This window comes from Pan paniscus, chromosome 7 (genome assembly GCF_029289425.2).
Source record: "Pan paniscus chromosome 7, NHGRI_mPanPan1-v2.0_pri, whole genome shotgun sequence".
NCBI lineage: Eukaryota > Metazoa > Chordata > Mammalia > Primates > Hominidae > Pan > Pan paniscus.
In genome coordinates this window covers 126,705,281-126,728,811 of record NC_073256.2, presented here as the reverse complement: position 1 = coordinate 126,728,811, position 23,531 = coordinate 126,705,281, and the positions used below count along the sequence as shown (strand labels likewise).

Below are 23,531 nucleotides of genomic sequence, written 5' to 3'. Positions count from 1 at the left end.
AAACAGGCATTTTGGTGAGTAGGAAAGTGTATACCCTAGGAAAATGTACTGGAGTTCTTGGGCAGGAAAAAAGTGTTCATTTGAGGTTGTGACCATTATTTCTTTTCAAACCATGTTCATGGCTTAGACTACCTAATTCTGTTAAACTGTCCATACTACTCAAAGGAATATACATATTCCATGCAATCCCATTAAAATTTCAATAATATTTTTCACAGAAACAGAAAAAGCAAGCCTTAAATTCAAAAGATACCACAGAAGACCTGAAAAGCCAAAGCAATCTTGAACAAAAAGAACAAAGCAGAAGTCATCACATTTCCTGGTTTCAAATAATTTTATAAAGCTATAACAAATACAGTAATCAAAAAAGCATCATACTTTGGGAGGCTGAGGTGGAAGGATCACTTGAGCCCAGGAGTTTGAGATCAGCCTGAGCAACATATGGAGACCTGAGACCACAACTCCACAAAAAAAGTTTTTTTTGTAAATTAGCCAGGTGTAGTGCCACATGCTACTTGCAGTCCCAGCTACTTGTGAGGCTGAGGTGGGAGGATCACTTGAGCCTGAGATGTTGAGACTACAGTAAACCGTGATCATGCCACTGCACTCCAGCCTGGGTGGCAGAGGGAGATCCTGTCTCAAAAAAAAAAAAAAAAGAAAGAAAGAAAAAAAGTGTCATGCTGGCATAAAAAGACGTGAGCCAATTGAACAGAATAGAGAACCCAAAATAAACCCATGCATGTACAGTCAACTAATTTTTGAAAAAAATGCCAAGAATATAAAATGGGAAATAACAGTCTTTTTAATAAATTATGCTAGGCAAACTAGATGTGCACATGAAAAAAGAAAAAACTGTTTAATCCATATATCTTAAGTACCAGGAAATCAACTCAAAAGTTGATTAAACACTCAAAGACAAGAAACAGTAAAACTAGAAGAAAACAGGGAAAAGGCTCCTTGACATTGGTCTTGGCAATGATGTTTTGGATATGATGCCAAAATACAGGCAAAAATAAACAAGCGAGATTACATCAAATTTAAAAGCTTTCTTGCAGCAAAGAAAGCAATCCCGAGTGTAATGGCAATCTATAAAATGAAAGAATATGTTTTCAAACCATATATTTGATAAGAGGTTAATATCCACAATATCAGGAACTCCTACAACTCAATAGCAAAAAACAAACAACAATAAACCAACCCAATTAAAAAAATAGACAAAGGACCAATAAATATTTCTCTAAAGAAGAAGACATAGCAGTGGCTAAAAGCTGTATGATGAGGTGCTAAACATCACCATCAGGGATATGCAAATCAAAATCACCATTTCACCCCACAACTTTTAGAATGACTATTATCAAACAGTCAAAAGATAAGTGTTGGCGAGAATGTGGAGAAAAGGGAACCCTGATACATTGTTGGTTTGTATGTAAATTAGTACAGCCATGATGAAAAGCTGTATGAAGATTTTTTCAAAATGTTAAAAAATAGAACTATCATATAATCCAGCAATTCCACTTCTGGGTATATATCCAAAGGAATTGAAATCAGAATTTTTTTTTTGAGACAAGGTCTCATCTGTCCCCATGCTTGAGTGTAGTGGTGCAATCATGGCTCACTGCAGCCTTGACCTCAGGAGCTCAAGCAATCCTCCCACCTTAGCCTCCCAAGTAGTTGGGACTATACGTGTGTGCCACCACGCCCAGCTAGTTTTTGAATTTCTCGTAGAGATGGGATTTTGTCATATTGCCTAGGCTGGTCTGGAACTCCTGGGCTCATGCGTTCTGCCCACCTTGGCCTCCCAAAGTGCTAGGATTACAGGCATGAGCCACTGCACCCAACCAGGATCTTCAATATGTGTCTGCACCTCCTGTCGATTAAAGTGTCATTCACTGTAACCAAGATATGGAATTACCCTAAGTGTCCTTCAATGGATAAATGAATAAAGAAAATTTAATACACACCTCCACATTAATCTACCCACTCTCCTCCACACTAGAATTATTCAGCCTGAGAAACGAGGGAAATCATGCCATTTGTGAAAACATGAATGGACCTAGAGGATATAATGTTTAAGTGAAAAAGCCAAACACAGAAAGATAAATACCATATGATCTCACCTATATGTGGAATCTAAAATAGTCAAACTGATAGAAGCAGAGAGTAGAATGATTGTCAGGGGCTGGGGTGATGGGGAAATGAGAAGATGATGGTTAAAGTGTACAAAGTTTCAGTTATGTAAATTCTAGTGATCTATTATGCAGCACAGTGCCTATAGCTAACAATACTGTATTGTATACTTAAAATTTTCTAAGCAGATAGATCTTATCTTAAGTATTCTTACTACATACATGCACACACACACATACACACACACAAACAATAATGAAGGGTGGGGGAGGAAAGTCTGGGAGGTGCTGAAAATGTCTATGACCTTGATGGTAGTGATGGTTTCACAGGTATACACTTATCCCCAAACTCACTGAGATGTATGCATTAAATAAGTATAGCTTTTTGCATGTCAATCATATCTCAATAAAGTGGTTTTTGAAAACATAGAAAATAAAGGCAAGTTATATATATATATATATATATATATATAAAACATGTATCCAAAGACATAAAAGGAATGCTGACATATTATACATATTATTGTTCCATACATATTAAATGTACCCAAACCAGGAAATATTTTTATGCTATCTGTAATATTTTATTCATTTTAAAAATGAAGCAAAAAATCACACTTGTATTTTGAAAAGTTTTAAACTTATTTGCAATAAGTTGGTGCATACACTTCTATTAGATTCACATTTTAAATCTTTCTCTATCTCCATATATAGTATCATTTTTTCTATTCATTTTTCTATTCATAATCTATTCATATAGTACCAGTTTTTGCTATTAAAACATTTGAGAGTTAGTTGCAATGTGGCACTTCATCCTTAAATACTTCAAGATGGAACAGGATCATTCTTCCCAAATATAAGTGTAAGACTCAAGAAATTTAACACTGAAACTACAATCTATGCTTAAATTTTTCCAAATGTCCAAATAATGTTTTGGATAGTTGTGTTTTGTTTATTTATCAAGGATGACACATTGTTTTAAACTTTAGTATATCTTTCTTTTAATCTAGCACAGGCCCTGTCTTTGCTTTTGCTTTTCTTTCTCTTTTTTTTTAGTGTTTCATTCCTTCAAGACATTGACTTCGTTTTGAGAAATCCATGTAAATACATTTTTCACAATGTAGTGGTTTTTATTTTAAAATGAGCCTTATCAGAAGGGTTGTGTAATTTTCTTCAACAAAGTTCAGATAAACACGTGCATGCATGGACTAAGATTTCAGAGTAGCCAGGTTTAGACAGGACTGTGTGTGGTTAGAAAAAAAAGAGAGAGAAATTAAGGTTTATAGTAAGGAGGCTTTAACGATAAACCGATCAATTTTAACCTTAATAGTGACCAAATTTAGGCTGGTAAGGAGGGAAGTGAGAGCATGTGGGGAGCAATGATAATGATAAAGGGGGAGTTCATTGGAGGTCTCTAAAAAGTCTTTATAAAGTGAAATAATTAGATCAGAAACACAGGAAATGCAACTAATCAGTGAATATGTCTGCTCTATTTTACTAAATTCGTCTACCTGAAAGCCCAATTTTTTTTTGTAGGAGGTGAAATATGGCTGATAGACCCCACATACAAAATTATTTTATGAGTACCATTGCTAGAATAGTACAGCATATACACAAATCCATGTGTGTGCATATGTGTGTATATACACATGGATTTGTAAAGTTCTTTACTATAACTGACTTTAGGTCACACCTTCGAAAGAAGCACCCATAATTCTTTTACTTGATTATATTGCCAGTATCCCTAGCAAATCTGAGATATATTGTTGAAATGCAATTGTCACATGAACCCCCAAATAAGTAATGAAATTAATGGTAGAACTGAGAAGAGAACCAGAGCACTCACTCACATACTCTCAGTATCTCAGCCCAACTGAATGCTCCTCAAATCAGAAAATATATATCATTACTTAAATCACCTGCATATCAGACAGGCTATGGTTTAATAAACATTTCTATTTCCATTATTCTACTCTGTGGCTGTTAGCCCAGAAAAAGCCCAACTTTGATAAACGTAGCTGTCTAGGAGGGATAAATTATCAAGGGTGTGCTCTCAACAAAATATTTTAAGGTAAAAATTTATATGGCAACTGAAAGCCATTTTTTATCATTTAATTCTAGTGATCCCAGGCACAAAGTCGAGGTATTAATGGATGTGATAAGCACTGGCACCAACTCCTGTACCCAAAATTACTTTATGAACAACGTAGCACCAGGACTGCAGGTTCTACATGCCTTTGTTTATTGACGTGTTTTACCATTGTAATCAAAAGTCAACATTCATTCAGTGGCCACAGGGTTTTGGCATAATATAAGGCTCTATTCATAGTGTGTGTGTGTGTGTGTGTGTGTGTGTGTGTGTGTGTGTGTGTGTGTTTTGATAAAGTGATACAGATTAAAAAAGGAAAATATGAATATTATTACCTTTAAAAAAGGCTATGAGAAAGGTACAGCAAGGAAAATAAACACTGAAAATTATTTTTCTTTCATTTTTATTAAGAATTTACTGTGCTTATTATTATTATTGTTGATAAAGTAAGTGAAATAGACTATTTCAGTAGCAGTGTATGCTATTTAAATCATCTTCTTGCTTGAATTGCTGAATTGACTTCAGAAAACGATCCCAGCTAAACAACATCTACATCTCACAGTAGCTTCATCTTAATTTATACAAGAAGCACTTTCTGAAGTCCTCACATTAAGATTTAATTCAGTAACACTTTCATCTTGAAAAAGTAAATGGCTGGGTGGCCTGAATCAGAAGCAGACCAGTTTGAAAGAACACACAATTCAGTTAGAGCCCCAAGGAGGACCAAAATACTGGCTTCAAGTGCCCTCTTGTGGCTGATAACAGAATAATCAAATATAATTTGAAGCCTGGAATAAACTGGCACAAGCCAAATTTTTCTCTTTTGCCACTTACTTACTTACCAATAATTTATTAGGCACTGAAAATTCAAAGATAAATAAGATACAGTCCATGTCATAGAGAAGTTCATAACAGAATAAAGGCGAGATGACTACAGATAATTTCAACCCTCCCTGCTAAGTGCTACTATAGTTATATTTATTCTATTTCAATCAAGTTACATTGGTCATCTTCATTTTTGTAGATATTCTTATGGTAATTAATATTAGAAATTCCTAAAAAATAAAAGCAGCTATTTTCCACACAAGTTTAATTCATGTACTGTATCTCTGTACAACTAGAAAACACATTGTAAATAATTTTATATTTTTAAATTATTTCTAAGATAACATGAATCCATATTACTTTTTGTTTATTCTATTAATAATATTTGTTTTATTATTTGCATTCCTTCCAGGTCAGCACTATCAGACCTATTATGCAGACAAGGAAACTGAGGCAGAAGGGTCAGTCTTACCTGGTAATTCAGTATTAGAGATGAGATTGGAACCTGCATTAATTGCACCCATTAGTTTTCTTGGCAGATTCATCCAATGACTTTCGTGTGGCTTCTAATGGTAAATATGAGGGGTTTTATGAAGTCATTGAGTAACACGAGTTATTTACAAGATGGGTTTTACACACACACGCACACGCACCCACACACTGGATCATTTCCAACATTAGCTACTGAACAGCTGTCACAGCTCTCTTCAGTTGGATGGAGCTTTTGATCAAGTTATGAAAAGTCCCATATCCAATTACCAATCCCCAGCATCACCCATTTCCTGGCTTGGCACTGTTCAACCAAATGATACACTTATAATGCCAAAGCAAAGTGATTACATAAATAATTTAGTTGGGTCTTCTTTAATCCTATACGAGCAGCTTACAGTAATCCTAATTAGTATTTTACTCACCTGGTGCAGTCATGTAACAGTAATCCTATTGAATTTCCAACATTAAGCATGAAAGGGTGCAAGAATTTAAAGAATATATTCCTAGCTTACAGAAATCAATCATGTGAGTCAAGATGTTCACAAAGTTGGTTTATTTGAAAGATATAAGTGATTCTAGATACAAACTAGAGAACATTTGTAAGTTGTCAAAGAAGCCTATAGGTGGTGGGGTAGAGGTGGGGAGTTCTCAGCACTATCATTTTAAAGCTATGCTCTTTAGTATTCTAAATTGCTGTGATGTTCTCAATTATTTTTAAATCCCATTTTAAAATATTTTCATAACGTTTTCATTTTTATATATTTTTGAGGTAATAAAATAGTATCTCTATGAGCAAATTTGGTTTATTTCCATATACAGTACTATGAAATAAGAACCATCCGCTATTTCTCACCTTTCCTGTGTACTATTTGATTGTTTTCATTGTGATAATAGGTAGCAGAATGATGAGCATCCCTATCACTTACTTTAGAACATTGTTTTATAAGAGATGAAGTGAAACAAAAAACTTGTTTGGGTAGGTTTTGTGATTGTGTGCTTATCTCAGGCTCAAAACTTTACATAATTAAGCCCAGCTGGTTCAAAGACTACACTTTAAATTCATCAGAAAGATGAAATTGTCTCTTGAAGTGAACCAAAGATCAATTTGAATCCTTTTCTCAACTATACCCAATTTATGCCTTTTCTCATACTCCCATACTGTTCATTCACTTGTTCCTTCATTTTTTCCCTTGCCCATTCATCCACAAATAAGCATCATACAAAGTCAGAGAAGTCATTTCCTCCTTTCCAGGAGAGGCCTGCAAAATTTCAAGAACTACTGTGTTGAAGAGGAATTATGCATAGCTGCTCCTCACAGAAATGGGGGATCTAAGTCAGAGGGATGTCTGAATGTTTTAGCAACTAAAGCTGAACTCTGAAGGGCAAACAGGAATGAGAAACATATGAGAAAGGGGGCTTCTGGGTTCAAAGGTACTTACGGATGAAACAACTTCATAGTGGGGATTCTTTAGTCTAACTAGAGAAACACGATGTCAGATCAAGAAGGGCCTATGTGTTAATGCTGAATGAGTTTCATTCTACATTGAGAAATTCCAAGCAGGGGAATAAAATAACCAGACTTGAATTTTACTAAGGCCACTTAGGCAACAGTGTGGAATAGCTATTGGAGGGGTCACAGATCAACTAAGGCAAAGAAATACTAAGTCTACTACAATAATCTGGGCTTGAACTAAGACAATTACGAGGGCACGTAGTGGATAATTTACAGCCTTGCTATATTCAGAAGTGGTTCTCAATCAGCAGCATGAGCACCAGTTGGGTACTCGCCAGAAATACAGAATCTTAAAGCCATGCCCCTTATCTTCAGAATCAGCATTTCAGTAAGCTCCTCAGATAATCTATATAGCTACGAGGTACCATTCAGAAATAAGGAATATAGCAGGGGCAATTATTGGGGGAAAAAGTCATTATTTTAGGTAAGGTCAGTTTGAAGTGAGGATATTCTAAAAAGTTGATCCATAGCAGTTGGGTGTCTGGGTGTGGAGGCTAGGATGAAGTCTGGTTTGGAGACAGTTTAGCATTTATCAACCTGTATTTGAAGTCACGGTCTGACGCGTTTCCTGGGATTTGCTCAGGAAAAGTATATCCAGTTAGTGAGGCAGAGGGCCCTGGAGGGAGCCCTAGGAAACACCATTATCTACAAGTCCCAGACAGCAAAAGGTACTCCACAAGAAACAGAAGGAACTTCCAGTGGTAGCAAAAGCAATGTGAGGAGTGGGAAGAGAGTTCCAAGTGGCAGGATGGTCAACATTCGCATTTTCCAGCAGAAGTCACGTAAGAATAGACAAGAGTCCATTGGATTTGGCAATCCTGATGTCAGGGTAAAGCTAATGGGTGGAGATTAATTCCCATTAAGTTCTTTCTTGGCCTTAGTATGTGGGGTTGCAATTTAAAGATTCTGCATTCAAAGTTCAGATGAGTAGAGTATGTGGAAGGAGCTTGGTATGGAGCCAACTTGCAAATGTTCTCTTCCATTAGATGGTAAATTCTTTGAAGCATAAGGAAGGCACATAAAGATGAGTAAGACCCAGTACTAACCCTCAAAGTTTATAAACAATACGAATAAGACAACTGTAGTACAAGATGGGGCATTACAATTTATAAAATATTATGGGGACTCAAAAGAGGAATACACCATATGCAGTCAGAAAAGGTTGCTTACTTCTCAGCTGTTAACACAGAGAACTGTACATACTACATACTTAAACTACATTAATTGCTTTTGCGCTCAACAAATTTGGTGAATTAGTAATAAAGACAAAATCCCATTCATTTCAAAATCCAAGCAAACTTCAAACTCATTCATGAGATATTTATTAAAATAACACATTTAGGGAAAAAAATCAATACAATGTATACATCATTACTGAAAACTGTATACCATCATACAAAAAAGGATTTTATTTTGGGAAATTGTTTTCTAATTTATGGCAAGTTTTACTTTCAGAAATAAAACCACAACAACACAATCTAATTCAATCTTAAAGGCTGGCATGCTGAGCAAGGAATGTTCTTATTCTTTGTAGGAGCTCCTTCTTTACACTGTCAGGTACCAGGGCTGCAAAACAAAAATAAAAAAATAAGAGTAAGAAGGTACCAATTAATACGTGAGAATTTAAGATCTGACATTTTGCTCAGGGTAAACAACATAAGAATTTCATAAATAACCCTCATGTTCAATTAAAAAAAAGGTAAAGTTATCTGACAAAGAAAAGTGTCTTCTTGCAATTCATCATTTTAAATGAGCTATCCAATGCCTAAATGCACTGCATGTTGATGAGAAGAAAACGTGAGAAAATTCTTTAGGAGTAAAGAAGACCATTTTTAAATACAGAGGCTATAACAGATGGATAAATTTGATTAAAACGTAGTAACAATTTATGCTGAATGAAAAATCACCATAAGCAAGGCCAAAAGATAAAAACTGAGGAAATGTTCTTCCAGAAAAGGGCTGATCTTTCTACTATACAGTTGTTTCACACTGATAAGGAAAAGATCAAAAGGCTAATAGAAACATGAACAAAAGAGATGAAGAAAAGGAGAGTTTTTGAACATAAAAGGGTCCCCATCTCAGAAGACAAATGAAATTAAAACCACATTTACATAGCATATTTTACCAATCATAGGCAAAAATACAAAGGTCAATAATATACTGTGTTGGCTGGGTACGATGGCTCACGCCTGTCATCCCAGCAGTCTGGAAGGTTGAGGCAGGAGGATTGCCTGAGTCCGGGAGCTCAAGACCAGCCTGGGCAACATGGCGAAACCTGTCTCTACAAAAAATAAAATTAGTGGAGCATGGTGGTGTGTGTCTGTGGTCTCAGCTACTCGGGAAGCTGAGGGAGAAGGATCACTTAAGCCTGGGAGATCCGGGCTAGTGAGCCATGATCATGCCACCGCACTCCATCCTGGGTGACAGAGCAAGATCCTATCTCAAAAAAAAAAAAGGGTATATATATTTATACATATATAAAAATATACATTTATATACATACATAAACTATATAAACATACATAATATATATTTTAAGTATACACATATGTAAAAATATATATGTATACATACACACTGTTGGCAACATTGTGTTGGCAAGACTAAGGGAGCACTCTCATATTACGTGGAGTATAAACTGGTATATGTTTTAGAAGGTAATCTGTATTTTACTGAAATAATTCACATATATACACTCCGAGCTAGTAAAAATCCAAAAAATTACAACTGTTATATGTTATACTTTTGACCCATTTGACTATTATCTATTCAGAATATTAAACCATAAATGCAAAAAAAAAAAGGGGGGGGTTAACTAAAACTTCTAACGTATTTACTTGTGTTCTGGGGAAATGGAAAACTTCAGATACAGTTCAGTATTTCCATAAAAAAGTTATACAAATCAAATAAGCCAGATATTCTTCTTTATAAACTGTTTAGTTTAAGCCAACCTACAAATCAAGACTATATAATTAATTCAAGTCCACTGGAAATGTAATCAATATGTATACTAAAAATAATTTTAATCAAAATTATGGTGATTGAGAACAGGATCAGTGAGTTGCCTTGAAATAAGATGGGACTATAAAGGAATACCATGAGGGAGGTTTTGGTGGTGAGGGAACTGTTTGTTCTGTATCCTGACGGTGGTAGCTACACGAACCTATACATATGTATAAAGTTCACAGAACTGCACACTAAAAAACGACAATTTTACTGTGTTAAAAAGTATGTCTTCTCTTAACAACAGTAAGAAGACTAAGAACATAAATTAAAATATCTATTTTTACTTCTCTTTTATTTGCTCATTCTCTAGCAGGGGAGCTACAAGACATTGAAATGTCCAAGGTTTTAAGTATTGAAGGAGAAGCAAAGGATAGTTTCTAACTTGTATAGCTGGTTCCTAAATAATGTTAACAGACTAAGTGTAAGTCACAGAAGAAAACAAAAACAAAATCAATTTAGAGAAATTTAAAAATATAAATTCATAAGGGGAATAATAATTTTTTTTCCTTTCCCCGAGACATACTTGAAGAAAAAGTCATGTTTTTCAATTGTAAACAGGCCTAAAGAGATGGCTGACAAGGACCATGGGATTCTATAGCTTATTCCCAGCAGGGAGGAGTTCAAAAATTCATGTTCTGTAGTAATAATTTTCAAACTTATTTACTTTTTACACTTAAATTCTTTTCACAATTTCTGTGTGAGAAAACAACTTGGGCCATCTAATTTACCTTCCAGTTACAACCCCAACTTTACCAAAGTAAATGAAAATAATGTAGTTATATCTAAGATAACAATGATGTAGCTCCTGACAACATTTACTACACATCATCAGTTTTAATATAATATTTCCCATCTTAACTTTGCCTTCTGTAAACAAGGCATTAAAGGTTGAAATTAAGAAGGTGGTTGCATTGTGAGTCTTAAATATGAATTACTCTGAACATGAAGTCATGGAGCTACCAAATTCTTAAGTAGACATTTAAGAAGACAGACCTTCATTAATTTTTAATGAGATAAAGGGGCAATGACTCAGGGGTTGGAATAAGACTTTGAATTATTAAATATTTAAGTGGAGTCATGCCATATCTGATAAAGTTTATAAATCCTAGCTTCATGTAGTATTTGACACTGCAGAATCCCGTATTTTAAAAATTATTTGCTTGAACAACTGTATCAACTTGCATTGGTGCACTGTTCTAGAGTACAAGAACACTGAAACCTAGTATCTCATTTGTTACTCCCAGACTATGCTAGGAGGCGGGTAGGCAATTTTAACTCTTTACAAGAGGCAATACAGGTAGTGCTTTTCCTTAAAAACAGAAAGAAAATCTGAACCAGCGAGAGATTTAAAAAAAATCATGTCTGCAGCATGTTTCTTTTAACAAACTCTGTATTTCTTACCTCTGCCTTTTGGAGTGATTTCAGCCACCAAGTCATCAACAGTAACGTGTTCTAGTCCTTTTTCTTTAATTACCTCTTATGCAAAAGCAAAAAACAAATCATATCATTTAAAATCATTATCTGTAAGAAAGATTTTCATAGAGGAAGGGTTAAGATCATGTTTTTAGAGTGTAGACTGGTTTTTTTAAAAAAAGGACACTGAAAATTTAGTTCAACCTTACAAACACATCAAGTATTCTTTAGATCTAAAAGATAAAAGTCTGTTCGTAAGTCTCAGCTAAATAACCAGCAACTAAATAATTGTGACACTTACAATAAATTTAGACTGTAATATTCAAATCTAACATCTGTAAAATGCCAAAAACTTATAACTAACTGTTTTAATTAACATTTACTAGATCTCTATTAGGTGCTTTACAACATTTAATATTCACGATGATCTAATGGGCTAGGCATTTTTCCACTTCACAGGTGAAGCAACTGAGGCTTAAAGATTAAATAAGTCATCCAGCCCTGAGTTGAAATCCAGCTCTATTCTTTCAGTGATGAAAATCTGTATGACCTTAAAGTCTATGCTTTTACTAATTTGTCACACTGCCTTCTTACAGTTAACATATAGTTTATTTTTATTTGTAGAAACCATTACAATGGGGATTCATTAAAAATATCCAGAGTTCCATTATATCAAAAGCTGAGACAGAAAGGAGGCTCCCCTTAGTGACATGTATAATCCATCAAATGGTATCATCAACAATACCCAGCAATTTAATAAGCTTCCCTTCTACTTTTTTTTTAAGTGCATTCTAAGAGCTTTCATAGATGAATTTTTCAAATATTCACTGTTAAAGACAGGAAAGAGATAATTTCTATAAGTCTGCCAACCCTAAAGTGTTCCATTTAAGTTAAAACATAAGAAACAATAAAGTTGCTGAAAGACATGAGATTCCATATTCTGATGCCAGAGAAAATCTTAAGTGCTCACGCTTAACAGAAACAGAAAATTTCTAAAAATTTGGGAATTAGGTCTACATATGCCACCAAGAGGAAACCATTACAAGATTAAATTCCATATTTGTTTAAAATCATGCTTGAATACTCAATATACCTTAAAATAAGCAACCCCCAAACCAATCCTGATCAGAAAAATGGGATTAGTTTATCTTCCAAATGAAACTGATTACCTTTACAGTGTGCCTTCAACTGATCCTTCCAGCCACATTCAATTAATTTAGCTCTCAGCAACTCTTTGAGGCTGTTGAAACAGAAGTGTTTTCAAATTGAACAATGTATAACATCTTAGACAGGAATGTATGAAGCAAAGGTTCAGTGTTCAACTAAAAATTCCCTGCCTTCCAGTTACAAAACTTTAACTGTGGCCTAATCTTGGTTCAATTGCTAAATAGTTCTTTGATCTCATGCAAGTACTTAAATTCTAGGCCTTTCATTTCATCTGGGTCTCATTTAATGAGTGAAATTAAATGAAGTGGAGGGGCTAAAATACTTTTCAAGAAGCTCTATTCTTTGGCCACGTTACATACTTTCTACAGTCCTCTACCAACAGGAATATCATGGGTCTTGTACAACATCTAGAGAGTATTAACTGAACCTGGAGCAGCTGCACCTCGAAATCTTCAAATTCCAAAATCCATTCTTTAACCTCAACTTCTTACCCTTTAGCTCCACTATTTCCCCCATTACCTCTAACTTCACAGGCTACTCACCTCTTTGATCCCAGCCTATCAGGCCCTTCTAAACTACAAAATGACAATGGTATTTCATTGACTGTAAGACTGTTGTTCTCCCCACATTTTAACGATTCAGTAATTGGCATGCCCCCAGTGTTTTCTTTCTCTCGATGGCAAAAAAGTGGCAATGTATATGCAACTAATGGCATCACAGGTGCAATAAAATATTTTCTTATCCTTTTGCCATATCCACTTTTACAAATCTTCAATCCTCAACCTAAATCATTTAACTTCTCAGGTTAAAAATGTCACATCCCAAACAAATTCTCTTTCCCTGCAAACCACTTTCACTATCCCTAGACATCCACTATGTGACATTCTCATCTTAATATTTAATTAGGTCTTTCAATCTTAATAGGGCCAAAATCCAACTTTTGATTCTCTACCAATTCATCCTGTTTGTTCTTCTTCTGAGAATGGCAATTCCATTCTTCTGGTTCCTCAGACTAGGAATCTCTGTGGTATCCTTCCACTCAGCTGCCTTGTTAACACTACACATCCAATTTATGAGCAAATCCTATTGGGTTCAATTTAAAACATATACCTAGAATTCACCTTTCTCACTATCTCCGCCATTACTACTCTAGTTCAAGCCATCATCTCTTCTCTAGAATATTACCATAGCATTCTAGGTTGTCTCCCTGCTTCTTCCCTTGTACACTTAGTTCTTCTCCTGCTGCTCAAAAACCTCCAGTGCCTTCCCAATTTACTCAGAATAAAACTCCAAGACTTTATTACAGCCTACATGATCCTTCATGATCTGCCTTCTCCCCAGCTATGCCACTGACTTAATCTCCACTCTCCCTCACCCAATTTACTCAGTCTCCCTAGCATCCCTGTGCTCCTCAAAAATGAAAGGCAAGCTCCTATCTCAGGAACTTAAAGAGTCCCTGCTCACCCTCATATCCTTCTGATTTTTTTTTTTTTTTTGAGACGGAGTTTCACTCTTATCACCCAGGCTGGAGTGAAGTGGCGCGATCTCAGCTCACCGCAACCTCCGCCTCCCGAGTTCAAGCGATTCGCCTGCCTCAGCCTCCCGAGTAGCTGGGACTACAGCCCATCACCATGCATGGCTAATTTTTGTATTTTCAGTAGAGATGGGGTTTCACCATGTTAGCCAGGACAGTCTCAATCTCCTGACCTTGTGATCTGCCAGCCTCAGCCTCCCAAAGTGCTGGGATTACAGGCGTGAGCCACTATGCACGGCCTCCTTCTGATTTCTTCTTTGTTTTTTCTATCTAAAATATTACACCTCTTTATTTTCTGCTTTATTGTTCCTCTAGTGCTCATCACCATCTGACATTATTACACAGTTTTATCTGTCTCCTCCCATTAGAATGCAAGCTCTGTGAAAACACAGTCTCCATTTTTGTCTACTACTGTTACCTCCAACACCTTAACAGGGCATGGCATATGATAGAAACTAAGTAACTTGAAGCTGCATGAATCAAAAACAAACAACAACAAAAAAACATACAATCCGTACTCCTTACCAGCAGTACTATCCTCTAAAGCTACCCAAGGCAGTTATAGATGCCTCCTTCCTCATTTTGAGGGTTGCTGTTTCTACATTTTATTAAAATTCTAAGGTCTCCTTCCAATTTTTGGAGTTTTCCATTTTCAACCCTATATAATCTTCTACCTCATTTTTCTGCCATCTATCTTGTCCCCTTCAAGTCCAAGCTCCACACCAACAGAGTAAGATTCCTAAAGTGTAAATGTGATCTAGTCATTTCCTTTCTTAAAACTTTAAATGACTCCCATCATCCAAAAATAAAGTCAGCAACAGATGCACCTCTTTTTCTTATTGTGTGAGATCTTACATGATCACCTGAATGCCCAGGTTGAGTTGAAAGATTCCCCCTCTTCCTTATACATATTTGTCTTACTCACTTTATAACCCTGCCTCTGGGAGCCCTTCTTGATTCCTCAGCCCCTTCTTTGTACTTCTAAACCTGTTGATTCTGCAAATATTTACTTGGCCAATTATGAACCAAACAAAGCATTAGATGCTGGGTATACAATGTTGTTTTTGGTGTTAAAGAACTTAGATTATACTGGAGGATACAAACTAGCCAAGTAGATTGTTAGAATACAATGTTGATTAAATGCTATGATGGAACAAGGTATTTGGGACTTAAAAACATTCCTTGAAGAGACAATATATAAATTAGACCTGATAGTTGAGCTAGAATTAGCTAAAAAGGAAGAGAAGGAAGAATGTTTTAGAGAGTGGAAACAGCACTTGCTGCTCCAAGGTTGAGAGCTTGGTAAATGAAGCTGGTTCCACAACATTGTCTCCCTGTTAAAACCCAGGTAACATTATGTCTCCAGTTGTAATTCAGGTATGTACTTTTTCTTCTCCATCAAATTACTCTTTAAGAGCCATATCTTGCTCATCTTTCTACATCACCACTTCCCTCCAAGTCCTGCAATACTTAACAAACCTAAATTATTTTTTCCAGATGTTCGGAATAGAAACTTTTATAATCTCAATTGTAATTCTTTCCAGTGACATGTTTCATTTCTTGTTTAGATTCTTACAAGCTAACTATTAAAGGCGGTGAAATGTAATTTATTAACACAATCTATTACTTACCGTTCTCTTTCTCCAGTTTCTATCAACTTTTGGTTAATCGCTGCTCTCATCTGCGCATCTTTGTTCATCTTGCTAACCTGGACATCAACATGTACTTTCAGATATAGAACATTTACAAAGCATTTTCTTCTAAATCCTCTAGGCAGGCATCCTAACATGTTTACCATTCTATTAACTGAAGGGGTGATACATTTCAAGTGTGTTAATAATATCATTACTCTTTATTAAACACTTATGTGCTTGGCACTGGGCTAATGCAGTGTGGGTTTGCTTTTTTTTAAACATCACATTTAATTCCCAGAACGTATTGTTACATATTTATATTAATAAAATAATCTGTATTTTACTGATGAGGAAACTGAGGCACAGAGATAGAAAGTGGAAAGGCAAAATTTGAACTCAAGTACTTTGACCCTAGGAGTTCCAAAACTGAACATAACTGCCGATCACTTCTGCACAGACTGCATCCAAAAATTGGGAGAAGTCATACATACTAAACATCAAAAAAAGATTAAACACTATTAGTAAAAAAATAAAATTACCAGGCCGGGCACAGTGGGTCACACCTGTAATCCCAGCACTTTGGGAGGCCCAGGCGGGTGGATCACGAGGTGAGGAGTTCAAGACCAGCCTGACCAAGATGGTGAAACCCCGTCTCTACTAAAAATAGAAAAATAAGCTGGGCTTGGTGGCAGGTGTCTGTAATCCCAGCTACTCAGGAGGCTGAGGCAGGAGAATCGCTTGAACCCAGGAGACAGAGGTTGCAGTGAGCCGACATTGCACTGCTGCACTCCAGCCTGGGTGATAGGGCAAGACTCTGTCTCAAAAAAAAAAAAATAATAATTAATTAATCAAAAAAATAAAATTACTAGATAAGGCTCTAAGTGTTTTGCTTTACTCTTCACTAGGATGAACCCACAATTACAACTGCTAAACCTAAGTGTGTGGATCTGTGTGTTTACACACACACTGCTGGCGGGATAAGGAGAAAACAAATCTCAAACTAATTCCTAACTTACAAAGTCCTCAATATTCAGTAAAAACAGACAACCCAAACCAAAATGATGTTGAAAGAAGAGGAAAGTTAGGTTTTGAAAGCGTTCAAGCCACTTAAAAGTTTAAATTAAATAAAACTTGGCGTAAACTAACGTTTTCCCACCTAATCTGTCACTAACTTGAGATTACTTTTGTTGTCTTCCATCTGGCCTATTGAAAATTCAGACTGGCAATGAGTTACCAGAGTTGATTTTTTTTTTTTTCTTTTTTGAGAGGAACAGGGAAAAGGAGAAGTTGAGTGAGAACTAGGAAATGCTTGCTTTTGTAATTGGAGGCTAACATTTTTAAAATAACTACAAGGTCTAGTCAGTACCACTCCTGGAATATTGAACTTGATCTCGTCTTGGCTCCTAAAATACGGATAGTGACCTTGGACAAGTCACTTAATTCTTAAAGGCCTCAGTTTTCTCACTGGTAAAACAAGGGCGCTAGGGTATCCCTCCCAGTTCAGACATTCTTAGGGAAAATAGAACAGGGCGGAGACAGCGGGAGAGGCGGGAGAGGAGGAGCCAGAAAACAAAGCGAGGACTGGCTTCAGGCCAACTCCGGTAGCACGCCCTGTCGGAGAGCCCTACAGGCCCGCGAGCGCGGGTCGGGGACGCTAACGAAAGACAGTACATCGAAAGGAGCCTGGGCTGGGCCCGGGTCCCGGCCCTGAGGACCACGGGCATAGCTCACCACCATCACCGCGGGCGAGGGCCGTCCCTTCCCAGCGACGAAATGACCCTTGCGCTGACGACCGTTACCTACCACACTCTTCGGCTGCCCGGACTTAGACCCTCAGTAGCTCGGGCACCTAAGCACACAGAAAGCTAGAACACGCATTTCCGGGGCGGGGTCTCGCCACCCTGCCTATAATGTGAGAATTTAACCAGCGCGGGCCGCCTCCTGGTTGCTAGGGCCTCTGGGTAACAGAGTTCAGACCTTGACGTCGCGCGCGCGTTAAGTACCAGGAGAACTACATAGCCCAGCATGCAACAGTCTCAACTTTTTCACGAACACTACATTTCCCAGAAGGCAGTTCGCACCGCAGTGTTTTCTGGGATGGGAACCACGCCGCTTCCCAGTCTCTGTGCGAGGCGTGAAGCGCGGACCTTTCAACAAGGGCTTTATTAATTCTCACGCTGCGGCCCTGGAAAGCGATGGAGGTGGCGGCTAATTGCTCCCTACGGGTGAAGAGACCTCTGTTGGATCCCCGCTTCGAGGGTTACAAGCTCTCTCTTGAGCCGCTGCCTTGTTACCAGCTGGAGCTTGACGCAGGTGGGAAGCGGCGGCGCCCTTCGTACTCCGTTCCTTTCCCCTTTCGGCTGCCTCCGGCCTGACCCTTCCCGCAATTTCTTTCTTTCTGACTGGCAAGCGAAGCCACCGTGGCGGCTTGCGTGGACTCACGGAGGCCGCTGCTTCTGGGGAATGATGCCCATCCCAGAACCCGGTGGGAGCCGCCTTCGCGCGCTCTTCGGTAACGGGACCCTGGGCCCCCTCCGTCAGCAGCCCAGCCTCTGAGGTCTGAGGTCTGAGGTCTGAGGGCTGGCGTGCGGGTAGTGCCTGGGGCCCTGGCTGCTGTGTGTCCACAGCCTGGCTTCTGTTTCGGGGGACGCTGAGAACATTCCTTCCTCCTGGAGCATCGCTTGTGAACGTGTGCGTTGAGAAACCACACCTCCTTGGAGGACCCCCAGTTCCTGTTTCCTCTGACCGAGAGCCGTTTCTTAGAAGAGAAACTACATTCCAGTCATAGCATTTTTAATTACTCAGTTCCTGGCACATTAAGAACTCTGGTAGAGAACATCTCTAGAAGATAGTGAGGAAAAGTGGATTTACTCCCACACTGCTACTCCTTGCTTTATCTGTAGCTGGTATAATATCCTTACTCTTGTTTTTACAACTTAACGGCATTTTCGTTATGATAGAGCCCAGAGATCTGCATTTTAAAATACACACCCCTGCTGATTCTGATGCATGTTTTCAGAGATCACACTTTGAGAAATAGTGATCTACAGTTAATTATAATAACAGACATTAAAGTATAAAATAAGTTTGTGCTAATTGATTTATTAAATTCAGAAATATTTACCGAGTACCTGTTTTGTGTTACGTCCTGATAATATCAAAATGAACAAGACACCTTCCATAACAGAAGAGGACTATTAACTAGTTAGGAAGAAAATTGTAAACAGATAATTGTAAAACAATATGGGAAGGCAGTGATAGGGATATGTACAAAATACAATGGTAGTACTTGAATATCTTTCCTAAACTAGTCTGGGGATCTGGGGATCTGGGAAGGCGTCTTGGAGGAGTTAATATCTAAGTTGAGCTTTGAAGGGTAGGTTAAGAGTTGACTAGGATGAGAGAGGATAAGCTTGATTTTTCTTTTTATTTTCTTCCTTTTCCTCTTTGCCACCGTGTTTCTTCCAGTCACCCCATGTCAGTAGATGGTATCACCATGTTTAGTTAGTGCATTAGAAAGTGAAGCCAAAATTCAGTGTCTCAAAACAAGAAGCAGTTATTATTGCCCACAAGTCTACGGGTCAGCTGAGTGGTTCTTCTAGTCCTAGTTGGGCTCATTGATGCATCCTTGTTCAGTAATGGATCTGCTGGGAAGCTCTGCTCATTTGGCTGGACTTCCTCATATGTTTGGAGGGTGGGGTTAGGGTCTCAGACTATAGGCTTGTTTAAGATTCTTTCACATGGTCTCCTCTTGACTTTTCTCCGTGTGGTCTCTTATCCTTTAGCCGACTAGACTAGCCCAGGTTAGTTCCAAGAGACATTTGTGCCGGAGTCATTTGGGGTTTATTTCTTTTAGCCACTGTCTGCTTGGTAGCAAGTCCGGTCAGCTCCACATTTTGATATCTCTAGGCCTCCACCCTAATCCAAATCAGAGTTATCTCTTACCTGAACTCTAGTAGCCTCCTGACTAGCCTTCCTGCCTTCACTTTTGGGCTTCGTCATTGCATTCTCTATAAGACGTACTTATCGGCCTTTTACATTCTATCTTGATTTGTTGTCTGTTTCCTCCACTAGACTATGAGTTCCTTGAAAACAGTGATGTTTTTCTTTTGCTCACTACCCTATATCCAGTGCTTGGCACATAGGATGTATTCAATAAAATGAGTATATGAAGAAGAGAAGAAATTGTTGAGGTCATTCCATTCATGGGAAAGCATGAGGAAAGGGAAATAATTAGTAGGTTGTATGCTGGACATCCTTGCACTCTTATATTGCTGGAGCAAAACGTCTGGGAAAGTGAGAGGAAATAAATCAGTGAGGGCCTTGTTTGCCTTTTGGATTTCCGGTCATTCAGTGTTTCCCTGACATTTTTGTATTGAGCCATTACAATATAAAATAAAACTCAGCTGCTGTAGTTCTGCCAACTTTTCTGTTTACTAGGTGGAGATGTTTCTTAAAAACTATCATTTACTCATCTATCTTTTCATAAACAAAAGGATATTTTAACACCAAAAAAGCAGGAAGCAAAATCTCACAATAAACAATCCATTGAATACTTTAACTTTAGAAAAAATTCACAAAGTTGTCCTTGTTCCATACTCATTTCATCAGCGTTAATCTTAGATTCTGTGTTTGGGATGTACAGCTGCAGGATATCAGGTGCCATTTGAAGGTTTTTTTTTTTTTTTTTTTTTTTTTTTTTTTTGAGTCTGAGTCTTGCTCTATTGCGGAGGCTGGACTGTAGTGGTGTGATCTCGTCTCATTGCAACCTCTGCCTTCCGGGTTCAGGCGATTCTCCTGCCTCAGCCTCCCGAGTAGTTGGGATTACAGGCGCCCGCCACCATGCCCAGCTAATTTTTGTTTGTTTCTTTTTGTTTTTGTTTTGTTTTTTGAGACGGAGTCTCTGTCGTTGAGGCTGGAGTGCAGTGGCGCGATCTCAGCTCACTGCAACTTCCGCCTCCCGGGTTCAAGCAGTTCTCTGCCCCAGCCTCTGGAGTAGCTGGGATTACAAGTGCCCGCCACCAAGCCCAGCTAATTTTTGTATTAGAGACGGAGTTTTACTATCTTGGCCAAGCTGGTCTTGAACTCCTGACCTCGCGATCCACCTGCCTCGGCCTCCCAAAGTGCTGGGATTACAGGCCTGAGCCACTGCTCCGACTGATTTTTTTTTTTTTTTCTTTGAAGTTCCGGGGTACATGTGCAGGATGTGCAGGTTTGGTACATATGTAAACGTGTGCCATGGTGGTTTGCTGCACCCGTCAACCCATCACCTAGGTATTAAGCCCAGCATGCATTAGCAATTTTTCCTAATGCTCTCCCTCCCCCTACCCCATTCTCTGACAGACCACAGTGTGTGTTGTTCCCCTCCCTGTGTCCATGTGATCTCATTATTCAGCTCCCACTTACAAGTGAGAACATGTGGTGTTTTGTGTTCTGTTCTTTTGTTGGTTTGTTGAGGACAGTGGCTTCCAGCTCCTTCCGTGTCCCTTTGAAGGATATGATTGTGTTCCTTTTTATGGCTGCATAGTATTCCATGGCGTATGTGTACCACATTTTAAGTACAAGGGACATGAACAGATACGGGAGTTGAAAAGCTTACCTCAGACTCTGTGGAGGTTGAGTTTGGAAGATGAGATGACTGCACACAGCAAATAGGAGGCTTTTGCAATAGTTCACATGATGAGTTTTTCATTAGGAATTACTTGAGGATGACGAAAAAGATTATTTTGTTTAAAAACTATCATTTCTAGAGATAGTGAAGCATAATTGAGGCGCTTCTGGTAATTTGATTTCTTTTATTCTAACTGAAGGAGTTCACTTTAGTTCCACAAACCTTTGATGGGCACCTTGGCTACCTGAAACACTGCATTTAAGATGTAAAGATGATGTGGTCTCTGGTGTCAAGAACTTGATGCAATGAGGCTTATTCTCTTGTCTTAAATAATGTTATTAAGTTGTACCAAGATTTCCTTTGCTACATAAGCAGTAAATGTCACTTTGTCTTTTTCTATTCCAAAGAACGAAACAAAAAACTTATTTTTAATCAAATTGTAATTGTCTTTTGATCCGGCAATTCCCTTCCTAGGCATTTATAAATATCCTTTTCCTAGAATCTTCATTTAGTACAAGTCTTTTTATATGTTTTTATATGTTTCCCAGCTATATTTCACCTAGCTAATTCATACTTCATTCTTTCATGTTGGCTTACATGTTACTTCCTCAGGGATTCCTTTCTTGACTAGTCAGAATCTACACTATAGAATCTGTATTATACGTTGCCATAGTAACCAGTACTTCATAGACTTTATCATACTTCGTAGCATCCAGTATGTTTTCTTTGCTAAGATTATTGATTTTGTATTGAAGGGTCCCATGTCCATCGTTTTCAATGCTTTATCTCCAGGGTTGGAGCATGCCTGGTAAGTAGGACATAAATTTGTCTCACAAATTAAACAGCTTTATGAAGACATAATTGACAATAAACTACAAATTTAAAATGTACAACTTAAGAAGTTGTGATATATGTATACACCGGTGAAATCATCACCACAATCAAGATACTAAACTTAGCTATCATTCCCAAAGTTTCCTTGTACCCTTCTGTAACCATCTCTCTGCTCCTTCTGCATTCTAGGTTGACAGTTTTTTCTTTCAATGCTTTAAAGTTATAGCCTCAGTCTTGCTTATATTGTTTCTGATGAGAAATCTCACATTATCCTATCTTTGTTGCTCTATACATAACATGCCTTTTTTCTTCTGTTTTAAGATTTTTCTCTTTTACATTGGTTTTGAGCAGTTTGATAATATTGTGGCCAGCTGTGGTTTTCTTTATGATTCTTATGTTTGGGGTTTGTTGGGCTATAAACTGTGGACATACAGTTTTTATCAAGATCAATGGCAATATTTTGGCTATTATTTCTTCCAACTTTTTCCCCTCCTTTTCTCCTTTGAAGACTCCAGTTACACATTTTTAGATCACAGAAGTTGGCCTCAGCTCATGAATGCCCGTTTCATTTTTTCTTCATACTTTTTTCTGTTTTATTGCCAATAGTTTCCATTTTCATGCCTTTAGTTCCGTTTACTTTTTTTTTTTTGTAATATTAATCTCTTGTTAATCCCATCTGGTGTATTTTTCATCTTGGACATTGTAATATTCACATCTAGAAGTTTGATTTAAATCTTTTGCATCTTTCTTGCTTCTACTTACTTATGTTGAACATACATGGAGTACATGTAGCAATAATTGTTTTTACATCTTGTTCTGTGAATTGTAGCTTCCATGTCAGTTTTATATTGGCTTCTATTGATTGGTAATTCTCTTCATTATGGATTTTGTTTTCTTTCCTCTCTGCATATCTGGTAATCTTTGATTGGATGCCAGACATTGTGAATTTTACCTTCTTAGGTGCAGGTTATTTTTGTATTTTTATAATGTTCTTGAGTTTTTTTTCCGGGATATAGTTGAGTTACTTGGAAACAGATTAATTCCATTGGTTCTTGCTTTTATGATTTGTTAGTCCGATCAGGAGCAGTGCTCAGTCTAGGGTTATTTCCCACTACCGAGGCAAGACTTTCCTGTGTACACTACCCAGTATCCCACAAATTAAGGGTTTTCTCCATTCTGCTTATTGGGAGCAGTTATGGTTCCTAGCCTTATGTGAGTGCCCAGGATTTCTCTTCAACCCTTTCAGATGGTTCTTTCTGTAGCCTGGGGTAATCTCCTCAAACACAT

The 23,531-nt window shown here is 37.7% G+C and overlaps 2 protein-coding genes across 3 annotated transcripts in view; one reads left to right on the top strand and one right to left on the bottom strand.

Annotated features, from left to right (window-relative positions):
* Positions 1–8,344: 8,344 nt before the first annotated feature.
* Positions 8,345–17,930, bottom strand: ENY2 (ENY2 transcription and export complex 2 subunit). 2 transcript variants are annotated; one of them, XM_003821758.5, is made up of 5 exons: positions 17,531–17,930; positions 15,797–15,873; positions 12,634–12,704; positions 11,453–11,527; positions 8,345–8,611 (listed from the first exon to the last, which is right to left on the bottom strand). In XM_003821758.5, the coding sequence occupies exons 1-5, from the start codon at positions 17,534–17,536 to the stop codon at positions 8,535–8,537; spliced, it is 306 nt and encodes a 101-aa protein (XP_003821806.1). In that variant the 5' UTR covers positions 17,537–17,930; the 3' UTR covers positions 8,345–8,534. The 2 variants fall into 2 exon arrangements, with proteins under 2 accessions (XP_003821806.1, XP_003821807.1); XM_003821759.5 differs by having other exon boundaries at positions 17,603–17,710.
* Positions 17,825–23,531, top strand: part of NUDCD1 (NudC domain containing 1) — a 91,780-nt gene continuing 86,073 nt past the window's right edge. Inside the window, exon 1 of the mRNA XM_003821755.5 lies at positions 17,825–18,112. Coding sequence (XP_003821803.1) covers positions 17,995–18,112 — 118 coding nt within the window. The 5' untranslated portion in view covers positions 17,825–17,994. The remainder of the gene's footprint in view (positions 18,113–23,531) is intronic.